The sequence below is a fragment of the Podarcis bocagei genome, assembly GCF_964188305.1.
Source record: "Podarcis bocagei genome assembly, chromosome: 15".
Lineage (NCBI taxonomy): Eukaryota > Metazoa > Chordata > Lepidosauria > Squamata > Lacertidae > Podarcis > Podarcis bocagei.
In genome coordinates this window covers 44,135,266-44,150,883 of record NC_138141.1, presented here as the reverse complement: position 1 = coordinate 44,150,883, position 15,618 = coordinate 44,135,266, and the positions used below count along the sequence as shown (strand labels likewise).

General features: G+C 49.4%; 1 protein-coding gene across 4 annotated transcripts in view; it reads left to right on the top strand.

Moving 5' to 3' along the window:
* The window catches only part of SPECC1 (sperm antigen with calponin homology and coiled-coil domains 1), a 108,802-nt gene that overhangs the window by 87,392 nt on the left and 5,792 nt on the right, over nucleotides 1-15,618 (top strand). For all 4 annotated transcript variants that reach the window (XM_081171983.1, XM_081171985.1, XM_081171984.1 and 1 more), the window contains 2 exons: nucleotides 11,455-11,571; nucleotides 12,826-12,885. In XM_081171983.1, coding sequence (XP_081028109.1) covers nucleotides 11,455-11,571; nucleotides 12,826-12,885 — 177 coding nt within the window. The remainder of the gene's footprint in view (nucleotides 1-11,454; nucleotides 11,572-12,825; nucleotides 12,886-15,618) is intronic.

Genomic DNA, 15,618 nt, shown 5'->3' with positions numbered 1-15,618 from the left:
GCCCACACACCCTGACTTCTTTGCACAGAGATCAGGCACCTATTTAAGGAGGCATGTTTTCCCATAACTCTGCGGGGAACTTAGATGAGACCTTGCCTCAAAGCAAGCGCCTATCCAAGCCTCCGGTGGTTTTTGTTGCTTTTAGTGCAGGGGGAGCAGGTTTGTTGCGCAAGACCTCCCGATCAGCAGCAACTGCGCAACACAAACTTGCCAGCGTGTGATTGAATCCTGCCCCAAAATACCGACAATCTGGAAAGCGCCCTTCGTCTCTCGCTTCAAAAAACAACCACCCACCTCTCCAGTCCAAAACACACACACACACACACGTCCCCTTGGTTCAAAGGGCAGCAGATTTCCTTTGGTTTATTTTTAATTTTGGCTCTCGGAGGGATCCCTGCGGTTCCTGCGGCAGCTGCCCAACCCTCTCTAACAAGGCGGCGGCATCTGTAATTGTTGGCCGAAACTTCAGCGAGGCATTTATTTTATAGGTCTTTCTCTTCCTGCCTCTGTTATCTTCAGAGCATCAAACAAACGCCACACGTTTGCCTTCTTCCCCCGGCAGGACAAAGCTCTCTGTGAGGAGGTGGTGGTGGTGGCTATTAGGGGGAGCACTAAGCCCATGAGGAGGGGCGTTGTGTTGGGCAGCTTATGCATTCCCCCAAAGTGAGCTGGCGGACTTGTTCATTTTAAGAACATAAAACCACGAGAAGAGCCTGCTAGATCAGGCCTGTGGCTGTCTAGCCAAGCACTCTGTTCTCACAGTGGCCTGTTGCGTATTTAGCAGATTAATTGCGCTGCAGGAAGCGTGCTGGGGAGACCACACGTTCAGGAAACAATGAAGAAATGCAAAAATATCTTTTGCTTGGCTTTCATTACAAAAACAAAAACTCCTCTTACATTAAATCTATACGTATGACCCATCCATTCACCAGGGTACTGAGAGAGGCACACGCTGCTCTTTCATAGCTGTCAACTTTTCCCTTTTCTTGCGAGGAATCCTATTTGCAATAAGGGAATTTCCCTTTAAAAAAGGGAAACATTACCAGTTATGTGCTCTTTATATACTATACCCAGTTGCTGACACAGCTTAATTAACACAACTTAACAGCACTTGCTATACTGCTTCACAGCTGTAAAATTAGGTCATGATATTTGTTCTGGCCTTTAAAGAGATACACATCTTGTGAAACAATAATGAACCTTAATATCTAAAGAAACCATTCAACTTGGCTGACCAGATGCCTGTGGGACAAGAGTCCTCTCTGCTGCTGTGGTTTCCAGCAGGTGGGATTCGAAAGCATCACAGCCTTCAACTGTGGAGGCAGAGCCGAGCCATGAATTTGTCTGATCCTCTTGCAAAGCCATCCAGTTTGGCGGCCCTCACTGTCTCTGCCACCAGGCAGAGGGCCTTCTTGGTGGTGGCACCCACCCTGTGGAATGCCCTCCCATCAGATGTCAAAGAGAAGAACAACTACAAGACTTTTAGAAGACATCTGAAGGCAGCCCTGTTTAGGGAAGATTTTAATGTTTAACAGACCACTGTATTTTAATACTTTGTTGGAAGCCGCCCAGAGTGGCTGGGAAATAAATAATAAATTCTATTCTCCTGTGGGAGGGAGTTCCACAGTTTAACCATGGTGCCGCGTGAAGGACGATATTCTACCTCCACTGTCAGGAGGCAATAATGCCGCTGAGCATCAGCTGCTGAGAACTGCATGTGGGGAGAAAGCACTGCTGTGGGGCTCAGGTCCAGCCACTGTGGGAACAGGAGGCAGGATTAGACAGGCCCCCTGTGGCCTCATCCAGCACCCAGGCCCTTTTTGCATTCTTATGTCTGGATGGCTTTATCCAGACTGCACCTTGTAAGGGTTTTTGAGAGAATTCGCCGACTAACCAGCTGGATAGCTCAGTTGGTTAGAGCCTGGTGCTGATGACATCAAGGCTGCAGGTTCGATCCCCGTGTGGGACAGCGGCATTGCAAGGGTTGGACTAGATGATTCTTGGGCTCCCTTCCAACTCTTAGGATTCTGTGATGCATAAGCGTGGCGTAGTATATTTCAGACTGCAATTCAGAGAAAAATGGAAACAGAGCTGTCCGGCCCTGTTGTGACAACTCCACCATACCCAGATGCGTACGTAAAACGTTGGAAGCAGCCTACGACACGGCGTCAGTTGCAGCAAGGGATTTCCCGCTTTTGATAGCAGAGCCTTTGGCTTCCACGTGAGCCCCGCTCCTGGTCTCTGGCGTGGAGCCCAGGGCAACCCCACTGGGCAGTCCTGAGGCCTTTTCCTGTTGCCACGAGCTGCTCTTCTCGTCTCCTTCACCCTGTTGACATTACGGCCAGTGACGTGGCGTCTTGACGCCTCTCCAGCTCCGGATTCCCCTCTATGCCAGAGACCCAAATAATTCATTTCGTGGAAGCAGATCTGTGGGTGTTGATGGAGCCATGTCCCCCCCCCCCGCCGCCGCCAGACCCCTAAGCTTAATCTCTCTTGCTGAGAAACTGACGCCTGCGAGCAACGGGGGGGGGGGGGCAGCCCCCAGGCTCCGCGCTGCTGGTGGACTAATAACTCCTGTTCTTTGCTCTTGTCTCCTCGCTCTTAGTCTCATTAGCCTCCGTCCTCATTAATCACGTCATTAGCAGTCGGGTCATGATTTAAGTGCTCCGGCTGTTGTTGATCCGACGAAGAGGAGCGATTTGTCATGGGGCCAAAATCATCCAAATCCAGCTTCTTATCTTAGAAGACAACATCCCTAACCTAGGGATCAAGCGGTACTTGTCTCTCTTTCCCCCCTCAGGGTTGCTGGACACACAAGAGAGAGAGAGAGAGAGAGAGAGAGAGAGAGAGAGAGAGAGAGAGAGAGAGAGAGGGCTCGGCCTTCAACAGAGCCAGTGTGGTGTAACTGGAGTGTCAGACTAGGACCTGGGAGACCAGGGTTCGAATCCCCACTCAGGCAGGAAGCTGACCTTGGGGGCCTGACCCTGCCTCTCTCAGGCCAGCCAATCTCGCAGAATGGTTATGGGGATTAAATGAGGAGAGGGAGAACCACTTTGAGCACCTTGCAGGAAATAAAGGCAGGGAATAATAACTCCCAGCAACTGGGGTATTCAGACTTATCATGTACAGGAAGAACATAGCTATTGTGACTAGCAATCATCCATTGCCTTATCCTCCATAAATTTGTCTGATCCTCTTTTAAAGCCATCCAAATTGGTGGCCATCTCAGCCTCTTGAGTTTCATCTTTTTAACTCTGTGCTGTATGTGAAGCACTCCTTTCTTTTGTCTTGGCCCCCAAATCTCTCAACAGAACAGCTCCAACCAGACACATGGAGCAGGGAAGAATCGTAGAATTGCAGAATTGGAAAGGACTCCCCCCCCCCCAAGGGCCATCCAGTCCAGCCCCCAGGAATCATGGCTAAAGAATTCCTGACAAAAAGATGTAGCTTGAAGAGAAATGAATTTAATGACACCTTGAGGCTATGAACCAGCATTTTAAAAAAAAAAACTGGCTTGAGGATTTCTCCAGGCAACAACCTACTTCATTAGATGCTCGGTCTGAGTGAGTGAAAGCTCAGATGAGAGCTGAACCAGAGAAGAAAATTTTCCTTTCTGTTTTGTAAACAGCAAAATAATGTAGAAATACCCTTTCCCTTGCCCACCTCCCCCTTTGGAGGTAGCAGCCCAGCTGTTGAGGGAATGGGGTTTTCTGGCGTTGAGCGAGGCTGAGGGAATCATCTCCGCATGAGGGGTTCAGGCCCTCAGTGGCTGGTGGTGAGGCCTTGCCGTCAGTGCCTCCGTGTCCGTAAGGGAAGGTGTGTGGTCCTTTGGGGAAGACGGAATACCGCTGACCTTTTGGCTGCCCCCGGACACTTCAGATAATCCCTGAAGTAAACAAGGGGTGCGTCATTAATCGTCCAAGCAGAAGCCAGTTACCGTAACTTAAGGGGCTGGCCAAGATTGCAACAGGCTCCTCTCCAACCTGAAAGAAAGTGGATCAAGTTCTTTTCCCTGAGACTAGGAATAATAATACCGGCCCCTTCCTAATGAAGCTGAGTGCTGGAAGATTCAGCCCTGTCAGCCCAACGGCAAAATGTGGATTTGAATCCACATCTCCTTGGCCCGCTTCTTCCAGTAACCTCTACCCACTACGCAACACTGTTTCTACAGCAATTTAAGGTTGGCGGGTGGGAGGGAGGGAGGGAGGAGGAACTGCATTCCAGCCCCAGGTAAGGGGGAAAGCCTTGAGTCTTCCCCACAAGGGGAAATCCTCTTGCGGTTTTATTTTCTAATCCGGGGGATTTTTGGAGGGCTGGGTGTCCGCAGAGAGGTGGTTTCGTAACAAGGCGCACACCTGATACAGCCAGGTGGAATTTTACCTCTCTTCAGTGGAAACTGCAAGCCGGATTCTGACACTTTGACACTCCCACAGTCCGTTCCGCACAATCTTTCCTGGGTCACTTGGGGGTCGGTTCTACAAAAATGAGACACTCCCAGTTTAGGATTCTTTGGTTTGAGGGGTGCAGTCAGGCAAATCTGCCCAGTTCCATTTCTCTCCTCTGCTCATTCTTCCGACCTTAACCATTCAGCGCTCTGCCTTTCCACATCGGTCTGTGGAAATGCATCAGTGCTTCAGTGCCAATTTTGCAGTCTGTAGCAGCCATGCTTCTGGATGCCCGTTGCAGAAGCCACAGGAGCAGAGAGGGCGCTTGCACTCAGGTCTTGCGCTCGCGGGCATCTGGTCAGCTGCTGTGGGAACAGGAGGCTGGGCCAGATTCCCCCCCCCCCCTTTGAGTGCTTCTTGTGTTCCTAATTCAGCAGGGCTTTTACATTCCTAAAAGAGGACTTTTTTGCAAAGCAATTTCCCCCAACACAATTTTTGCATCCCTCCCCCCCCCATATACATTCTATTTTATGCACGCTTTATCTGGTATATGCACATACCAGGATAACGCGTGCATAAAACAGAATGTATATGGGGGGGAGGGATGCAAAAATTGTGTCGGGGGGGGGGAATTGCTTTGCAAAACATTACCTGACCGGAGAACTGCAGAGCAAAATTTAGAGAACTGTGCTTCGGGCCACATTTCATTTCGGAAAGCGCAAGTGCAGTGGGTTTGCCTTTAAATGCAAACTGAATTGGATTCCTCCCTTGTCCGTTGCAGTGAGGAAGATCCTTTCAGCAGCAGAATCTTGTTTCTTTTCCCCAAGGAGTGATTTAGAGGCCTGTCACTTCAAAAAAATCTCACCAAGCCCATATTTCTTCCTGGAGACTTCCTGGCTGAGGCCTGCCAACTCCGTCTCCTGCCCGCTGGTGATTTACCACGATGCCTCTCAGCAGCTGAGAGCTGGCAGGGGTCGGGCTGAGATAATCCCCCAGAGTTTTGCCTGCCTTATCGCCTGGCAGAAGTTCCTTGTGTTGAAAGAAAAGACCTCAACTTAATGGAGCTGATCTGTGAACGGGGTAAAGGAGGTTGCGTTTCAGAGATAATCACCCTCCTCTTCCCCCTGCACACACAAAATTCAAACAACTCTTCCCTGGTGGCCCAGGGCTTTGCACAGATGTTGTACAGATGCGAGGAGGGGAGCCCAGAGGAAAATGGGCAAACTTATTATATATTGCATTTCTATCCCTCCTTTTTCTCCATGGAGCTTGGCAGCTCACACGCCACTCTTCCCTCCGCATTTAAACCCCACAACAAAAACCCTGAGAGGTAGCTTAGGCTGAGAGGCAGTGGCCAGCCCAGGGTTACCCAGTGAGCTTCAGGTGGAGATTCGAACCTGGGTCTCCCCAAATCCGACACTCTAATCCCTACGCCATGCTGGCTCTCAAAAAAAATAAGCAAAACATCCAAGAAATAAAAATGAAAAGATGCACAGTGGCCAAGTGTGGATATTTTCCCACGGATTCCTGAGTCACGCTTTTATAAAACAGGAAATGGCTTTCACTGTTTGCTTCACATTTCCGTTCACCATGTCCTGGCTTCCGGCAGAGATCCAGGCTCGTGTTATCCAATCTTGGCTTGTTGACCAGCTGGAAAAGCGCATGGCCATGCTCCGTGGTGGCTCTAAAGGAGGATTAGGCAACTGCAATGAGGAGGAGAGGACTATCGAGGTCTCCTGGCCACAGTGGCTCAGCTCTGCCTTGGCAGACGGAGGCAGCAGTGCTGGAAGACACAGGAGGGAGCGTTGCTCTTGGGCCCGGATCCTGCTTGTGGGTTTCCCAGAAGAGGCATCTGGCTGGCCACTGTGAGAACAGTGGGCCTTTGGTCTCATCCAGCAGGGCTCTTTTTGCATTCTTGAAAATGCTACGGGCCAGACCTTCACCTGCAGACATCTAAAAATGGACTGATAAGGAATGGATTTACCGTATTTTTCCGTGTATAAGACTAGGTTTTTTTCCCCTTTTAAAAATGTCAAAAATTTGAGGGCGTCTTGTACACGGATACATCTCCCCCCATTTTCTTAAATCGGAGTCCACCAAAATAGGGGGCGTCGTATACATGGGGGCGTCTTATAGACGGAAAAATATGGTGCCATGTGCTCCAAACGTGCAACTTCCCTTTCTGGTTTTCCTTTGGGGCATCTGCTTGGCCCCTGTGGGAACAGGATGCTAGACTAGCCGGGCCACTGGCCTGATCCTGCAGACTCTTCTGTACATTCTGCCTTACCATCAAATATCCAAGGCTGATTTTAATGAGGATGAAAAATAAAATTGTTGTGGAAACTAGGAGATTAAAACTGCTGTGTTGTGTGTAGTAGTAGTAGTAGTAATAATAATAATAATAATAATAATAATAATAATAATAATAATAATAGTAACATTGATGAAAATTATCTGTAAACTAAACATATAAAGCCGCAGGTGTACACTTACCTGGGAGTAAGTCCCATTGGGATTTGTGTTCTGAGTAAACTTGCAAAGGATTTGCACTGTAAGAGGCAGGGAGGGCCTGAGAACATTAATTAAGAACATACTTCTGCAAGAATTTTGGCGATATAAAACAAATTAAATCTCATTTAAGTATCTCCATTTGCTTCATCTTGAATTACAATTTCTGCTTCCTCCTCCATCTTCTCTCTCTCCTTTCCCTCTCCAATTCTTATTTGTTGTTTTATTATTTCAATTATAAGCCCGCAGTCTCGGCCCTATTGGCTTTTCAAATATTTGTGCAAGCCTGTGTTATGTTAAGCACTTTAAGAAATAGTGAATCGCATCCCTGCTTTGGCTGTCTCGAAATACTGTGACCGGGCAGTTACTAATCGGTGGCTGGGGGCTTTCCCGAGGGGGAAAATAAAAAGAACTGACATGGTTCCTTGATAGCTGGCAATTTCTCTCCCCAGCCCTTGGTAAGCAATGCCCTTCAGTGTCTGGGAAGTGCAGAGGGAAAAGGATTGTGTCTCATCTTGAAGTGGAGAGAGGTTTCCTTCCCCCCTTTTCCTGGAACTAGCTTGCAGGACAGATTGCATGGAGCTGGGCAGTTGTTTTGGAGAATCCAGAATATCCTTATTTTGGGGTGAAATATGCAATGACTTTCCAGCAAATTCAGCACAGAGAGGCTAGTCCATTAGGGCCAACAGAGCACTGTCCTATCAAGAACATAAGGTGTTTTGTTGGATCAGGTCCATCTAAACCAGCCGCCGGCTCTCACAGTGGCCAAACAGATGCCCCCAAGGGAAAGCTGCAAACAGGACCCCAGAGCAGGAGCCCTCTCCGCTCTGTTCCTCCCTCTGAAGAGGAAGAGCAGCGCCAAAGGAAAAAAGAGACGGAAACAAAGAAGAGAGACCACGAAGGAAAAGGAGAGAAGAGGGGAAAGGAAAGAGATAATAAAGAAAGATAAAAAGGGCTTCCAATTTTCCATTTGCGGGTTACATAAAAAAGGGAAAAAAATATTTAAGACATTCAGTCCATAATAACACCCATCTTCTCCATGTTCCGTTAAACAGTCTTTCTTTTAAGTCTCAAAATCATTCATTTTTTTGCACGAAAAGTCCAAGGGGGGTTCCCCAATTGTTTTTATTTTTGGTCAGTATCCACCGTGTTTTCTCTTCAACGCCAGCTTTGCCTCCATTCATTCCCACCACCGTTCCCCTGTATTGGAGGAACCTTGCGTCACTGGGGAGTTGCTCCATCATTTTGGTGGCTCTCTGCTGGACCTTTTCCCCAGCTCTGCAGCATCTTGGGGTTTTTTTGAGGCGAAGCGGCCAGATCCGCGTGGGAATGATGCCACCCTCCCTCCCTCATCTGAACACTGGAAGGTTTTGGACAGAGAAAAGTCCCTCCTTCACACAGCACATAAACTACGGAACTCCCTGCCACAGGAGGAGGAAGAGGCAGGGATGGCCACTAACCTGGGTGGCTTTAAAAGAGGACCAGTCCACGGAGGAAGAGAGGGCTGGCTCTGCTCTGCCTCCACAGTCCAAAGCAGCAATGCCTCTGAATAAATGCCAGGAGGGGAGCGTTGCTGTTATTCTCGGATCCTGCTTGTGGGTTTGCCACTAAGGACATCTGGTCGGCCACAGGATGTTGGGCTAGGAGGAGTTCCTTTGGCCTAGTCCATTAAATGCTTCTCGTGTTCTAAATTCAACTTTGAATAGACCCACAGAAATGGATGGACGCAAGTATGAGAGCAGAATCCTGGACTAAGATGGGCCATTAGCCTGATCCTGCAGGCGCTTCTAATTCCCTAAGGTAAAGGGACCCCTGACCATTCGGTCCAGTCGCAGACGACTCTGGGGTTGCGGAGCTCATCTCACTTCACTGGCCGAGGGAGCCGGCATTTGTCAGCAGACAGCTGGTCCACTAAAACCCCTAGACCCTTTTCACATGCACTGCTGTGAAGCCAAGGCGTCCCCCATCCCATGTTATTGACCCTCCCCTTTCTTCTTTGGGCTTGGTTAAAAGGTAAAGGGATCCCTGACCATTAGGTCCAGTCGTGGCCGACTCTGGGGTTGCGGCGCTCATCTCGCTTTATTGGCCGAGGGAGCCGGCGTACAGCTTCTGGATCATGTGGCCAGCATGACTAAGCCACTTCTGGCAAACCAGAGCAGCGCACGGAAACGCTGTTTACCTTCCCGCCGGAGCGGTACCTATTTATCTACTTGCACTTGGACGTGCTTTTGAACTGCTAGGTTGGCAGGAGCAGGCACTGAGCAACGGGAGCTCACCCCGTCGTGGGGAGTCAAACCACCAACCTTCTGATCAGCAAGCCCAAGGCTCAGTGGTTTAACCCACAGCACCACCCGTATCCATCTAATTCCCTAGTGTCCTCCTATCTAAGTTTCCCTGGCATTGCTTTTGTCTTCTGCAGCCAAGGTCGAGGATGACATCGGCAAGGCGCTGCTCGCCCTCTCCGTTGCTGCTTCCATCCTGTCCCTCCCAATCCCTGTCGCAAGCGGGACCTGCAGGATGTGGGATCTGCGCGTGGCCCTCCGTCCATGTCCTCCTTTCCCTGTGCAGGCGGAAGGGGAGAACTCGCCTCCCCGGTTTGGCTCAGCAAAGTCAGGATAGCTCTTTTCTGGGCTGACTTCCTGCTTGGCCAACTGACACCGTCTCTCCCACCTGCTCTGTGGTTTCCCTTTAACACTGGCAAGGTCACAGCAACCAGGGAGGATAACATCTCGGCAGGTCTCACCCCTTTGAGAGGAAGTTTTGTTCAGTGTTTGCCTCTCTCCCAGGAGCCCAGGGGAGGCATTATCCTTGCCACAAAGAAGGCCTTTGTGGTGTAGCGTCAGGGAGACCAGGGTTCGAATCCCTGCTTGGGTAGGAAGCCCACACTGGGCGTCCCTGGGCCAGTCACTTTCTCTTACTCAGCCTAACCTACCTCACAGGGTTGTTGTGATGATAAAATGGGGGGGGAGAAGCATGTAAACGCCCCTCCCTGCTTGAGCTTCTTGGTATTGAATTGAATTGCAAACAAATCCAGGTGAATGACCAATAAGCAGTTCACCTGGAAATACCTGCAAGGAGCCACAGTTACTGCCCCACCACAACAAAATTTCCAGGGAAGACAATATTATTATTATTATTATTATTATTATTATTATTATTATTATTATTATTTACAAAGGGCAGCATAGCAGCTTTGACTGCTCCTGCTCCGCTGACCACACCAGCCCCACGGATCAGACAAGCATAGGGTGGTTTGTTTTATTTTGCCCCGGTGCAGAATATCTGAAGGGGCATTATCGAAACCCAAGAAGCTAGCGGTTAATGGACAGAAATATTCCGCTTTGCTCCCCTCCCCTCCCCCTCTTGAAAAGCAGCAAAGTGAGTTAATCCAATCTTAGCAGAGCTCCTTAACGTAATTAACACAATGCCGGGAGGTGGAGGTAATTAAGATTTGGGACAAACAGTTTCTCTTCTCCCCCAACGCCCCCAGATCTTTGCCTCCCGCAGGACCTCCTGCCAAAATGTTAATTTCACAGGCAGTGGGCAGCATTCATCTTGCCATGCCAACCTGCTACCCAAAGGCCTTTTGTTTTGCATTATTGCCACTGATAGGGAGTTGATTGCTTGTTTGTCCAGCCTTGGCGCACTTGTTGGTCTTGGGAGGCAGCAAGGAGAGCCTGCTGGATGAGGGTCAAAGCGGGCCCATCCAGGCTAGCATCCTCGCCCCAGTGGGAAACCTGCAAGCAGGATCCAAGCACCTTCCTCCCTTGTGGCTCCCAGAAGCATTCTGGAGGCCAAGCATAGCCATAGTGGCTGGGAGCTGTCAGTGGTCTTCTCATCCATGAATTTGTCTAATCCGCAGCAAGGTTCCAGTCCTCATGGTGCTGAATAGGAGTGAAGGAGGCTGACTTATACACTATGGGGCAAAAGTTTTGATCCCCTGCTAAATTTGCCCGTTTGCCCCCTGACGAAGAAATGACCAGTCCATAATTTTAATGGTAGGTTTATTGTAGCTGTGAGAGACAGAATAACCCCCAGAAACGTCTGACCTCTGTAATTGCCACCAAGTACTAAGTCATTATGGTGCTGGAGGAGACTCTTGAGAGTCCCATGGACTGCAAGAAGATCAAACCTCTCCATTCTGAAGGAAATCAGCCCTGAGTGCTCAACTGGAAGGACAGATCCTGAAGCTGAGGCTCCAAGACTCTGGCCACCTCATGAGAAGAGAAGACTCCCTGGAAAAGACCCTGATGTTGGGGAAGATGGAGGGCACAAGGAGAAGGGGACGACAGAGGACGAGAGGGTTGGACAGTGTTCTCGAAGCTACAAACATGAGTCTGACCAAGCTACGGGAGGCAGTGGAAGACAGGAGTGCCTGGCGTGCTCTGGTCCAGGGGGTCACGAAGAGTCGGACACGACTAAACAACAACAACTAAGTCATCTTTCACAAAGGGATTGAATACTTATTTCACTAATCATAATGCACATCAATCTCGTGACTTTTGTCTTCTGGGTTTCCTCTCCCGCTGAGCTCACCTTCCCTTCTCTTTTCCTCCCGCAGAATATCGACATCACCAACTTCAGCAGCAGCTGGAGCGACGGCCTGGCCTTCTGCGCCCTCCTGCACACCTACCTGCCTGCCCACATTCCCTACCAGGAGCTCAACAGCCAGGACAAGGTGAGGCCCCTCTGTCACCAGCATCCTTCAGATGGTGGGCGATTTGGTGGGGTGGGGAGAAACCTTTCCCCTAGCGATGTGGAATGGAATTGCAGGGTAAAAACACAAACACACACACACACCATTCCTGACCTAGTGACCTTATTTATTATTTAGTCATTTCATAAAATGTATTATATGCTGATTGGTTGTAAAGAAAAAAAGGGGGGGGGGCAAAGCAATAAAATTTAACACTAGCAGAAATGTAGCAGCCATGATTTAAGACTCTCAGAAAGTTAAAATAACAATAGACTAAATTGCATCAGCTTTCTAAACCTTTGGACAGGCTTGTCTAAATCAAAACATTTTGGCAGACCCCAAAAAGAGGAGAGTGAAGGCGGAGCCTGACATCAATTCCCAAGGAGTTTCAAATATAATCAGCCCCGAGTTGTTGTTTTTTAATAAAATAAAAATACAGGATAAGGTTAATGTTTGGTTATTTATAAGTAGTTCCAACTAATGACCTTTTAATAGCAGTTGTAAATAATAAAATATTGATCCTGCCTTTTGAAAACATGTTTTAGATTTTGTGAGTGTGCTTTGTCCCCCCCCCCCCCCCGGTTTTTAATATATGTTATTTTTTGCTGTAAGCTGCTTTCAGTTGCATTGGGGGGGGGGGAGAAGCAACTAAGAAATTTAATTAATAACAATAGTCCAACAATATCTGGAGGGCCACCTGGGTGCCTTTCTGCTGTAGCTACAATAATAAAGTCTTCCAGGAAGAAGCAGAATCTGAAACTTACTTCTCACCTGATTGATGCATACTTGAATTCACTTCCTTTTGTGGGTTTGAATCAAGGAGTGCCTGTTTTCTTTCACTTGTGGGTTGTGTTTCCTGGCGAGGTCTTTGCCATTTGCACCTCGCCTAAGCCCTCTGTTTCTCACCTTTTTAAAAAAATGCAATTTATTTTGCAAAATTTCCCCCTATTAACACACATTGTGAGGTTGGAAAACTGCATTGCAAAATTCGGAGCAGTGCAAGTTTCAAAGAATCACAGTGTTTTGGTTGGCTTATTGCTTCAGGAAGCACCGATCGAGGAGCTTTCCCATTCAAAGGCAAACAGAATCTACGTCCTCCCCATCCACAGCCGTAGCACGAGAGGAACTTTCCCGCGGCAAATGTCTGATGGCAACTGGGGGGGGGCAGGCTGATGTCAGAGAAAACAGCCCTTCTAGCCGGACTTATTTGTTGTCTCTCTCTCCCCCTCCCCACAGAAAAGAAATCTCCTTTTGGCATTCCAGGCTGCCGAAAGCGTTGGCATTAAACCCAGCTTGGTGAGTGCTTTTGTCCTGGGGAGATGCATTGTGCCAATATAGCATTGGCGGGGATGAGGCCGGTGGGGGACCGGAGGGTGGGTGTCATATTTGCACCTGCAGGAAAACAGGCAACAGGAGCATGGCTTCAAATCCATTCCACCCTCCCTTCCATTTATCTAATCTCCCACTTTAAAACCAGCGACCATCTTCTGCCGTCACATCTTGTGGTTGTTAGTTCCACAAGTCAAAGAGTGCGGTTGCATGGGGAAGACCCTCCCTTTTAATCATCCTGAATCTCCCCCGTCAGTCAATTTCAGGGAGTTTCTGACCTCGTCAAGAAAGAAAAATGCTTGGTTGAGGGTTTCCTGTTGTTTGCCGAACCCACCGAGGTGTTGTGATTCAGAGCTCAGATAGTTCCGATCCGCTGCTCCTTTCGGTTTAGAAAAGCCAGCCTTCAATCCCAGACTGCACAGCTATTTATTTTATGGCATTTATGGTCCACTGTTCCTCCCTGTAGCTGGTTTTTATCCTCCTGACAGCCTTGTGAGGCTAGACCGATTCGCCTAAGGCCAATCCCCAGCAAATTCCACAGCTGACTGTGGAATCTGAACCCAGCTCCCCCAGTACAACCTTGTTTCTGACTCTGCCTGCACGGGTTTCGATGTGGGGGCGAGCAAAATGCTGCTCGCGTTTTGCTTCTTCTATGACTCGCTCAAGTTTGCAGCCATAAACATGTTTGCTGTGGTACAGAGGTGCGAAAGAGCACAGGGCTAACAGGAACACACCAAGCTCCCTTGCTCTTGCTCTCTTCCTAAACCTGTTGAGTTATCACTTCTAAAAAGTCGTTTGCCCCATTACACCACTCCAAATAACTTTTTGCACAGCTTCAGGGCTCTTCTTAAGATTGGGGGACCATGTGGGTAGAGGCTGGCGTGAGCCCCGAGTCGCAGAGACCTTGCTCAGGCTGAAACACGCACCTCTGCGTGCATTAACTCACTTTACGTGGGGCTGCCCTTGAGACTGACCCAGAAACTCCAGCGGGTGCAGAATGCCGTGGCGAGACTCCTTATGGGGTCCTCGCCGTGAGATCACATTCACGCGGTGCTATACCAGCTGCACTGGCTCCCAGTGGAGTACAGGGTCAGGTTTAAGATGCTGGTTTTAACCTTTAAAGCCCTATATGGCCTAGGACCCTCGTACCCACAGGACCGCCTCTCCTGGTATGTCCCACGGAGGACCTTACGTTCTTCAAATAAAAACATCTTGGAGATACCAGGCCACAGGGAGGTTAGGCTGGCCTCAACCAGAGGCAGGGCTTTTTCGGCCGTGGCCCTGATCTGGTGGAACGCTCTGTCACAAGAGACTAGGGCCCTGTGGGACTTGACATCTTTCTGCAGGGCCTGCAAGACAGAGCTGTTCCACCAGGCCTTTGGCCAAGGCACAGCCTGACCCCCTCCTTCTGTAATCCTCACAGAACTCTAGCCCAATGGTTGCCATTGATTTGATTCTGAACTGATTTTGGCATGAATTGATTTTAGAATGTATTTCAATTAATTGACTGTGATTTTATGTAAACTGCTATTTTTACTGTTGTTAGCCGCTCTGAGCCCGGCTTTGGCGGGGGAGGGCGGGATATAAATAAAATTTTAGTATTATTAAGTGATAGGTCTCATAGCATGCAACCTTCCTCACCATCTCTAAAAACTTCAGGAAGGGCTGGAGACCCCAGAGAGGTCCTGTGCATATAATACCAAACTAGATGGCCAGCGGTCTGACTCTGCTAAGGTGCTCCCTCTGTTCCTGATTCAGAGCCATGCGGGCTGGAATCTTATTTTCAGAGGAAGGGCCTTAGACCAGGGGCAGATCACCCCCTTTGCATGTGGGAGGTTCAAACGGCACTGCCAAGCAGGGCTGGGCAGGAACCCTGCCGAGTTCCCGCTGCAGTGCAGACCAGACTGAGCCCAATGGACCAAGGGTCTCACTCTGCATAAGATGGCTTGCCTTAGGCTCCCTGGGGTTCCCCTCTGCCCTAGGGCAGTTTTAATAGAATCTTAGAATTGTAGAGTTGGAAGAGAAGTATTGCAACCCCTTGCCAGCTCCCTAGAAGCCTTGTTGTCGGCCAAAAACCAGCCTCCCCTCCCCACCCCAGAGGGCCCCTCTGTCGAACTCTCCCTGCCTCCATCTCCTGAATACCTTGCCCAAATCATGGGAACCTGAAGTGCTCACGGCTCTCTGTCCCCATCACCAAGCCTTCCTGGCACACAACCGTCAACTCACCGTCCCGTTCCCCCTCGTTTTATGTGAGCTTGGGTGTTTCAAATTCATTTATTTAAAAGGCTTACGGCCGGGATTTAATTACTCTTGGCTACCGCTGCCTCCTTGAAAGCCTTGCCAAGCAGATAGGGAGCCCTTCCGGCACGGGAAGGGGGGTGCTGCTGTTCCTGGCTGCCCCCCTACTCCATCCGCTGCCACGAGAGGGGAAGCGAAAGCCGTCACGTTCCCCGGGGCTCAGACGTGTTGGGTCCAGTGTGTGCGTGGGATCAGAGATCCGCTCCCCCCTCTGCCCAGTTTTCTCTCTCTGGAGCTTCAAGGGAAGAACTGAGAAGCTTCAGCAGACGGGAAGAATGTTATGAGAGCAGCTGAGGATGTTGGGCAGGCGTGGCCTGGAGGAGACGAGACAGAGGGAGGAATGAGAGACACCTTCAAATATCCGTGGAAGACGGAGAAAGCTTGTTTTCTACTGCTCCCACC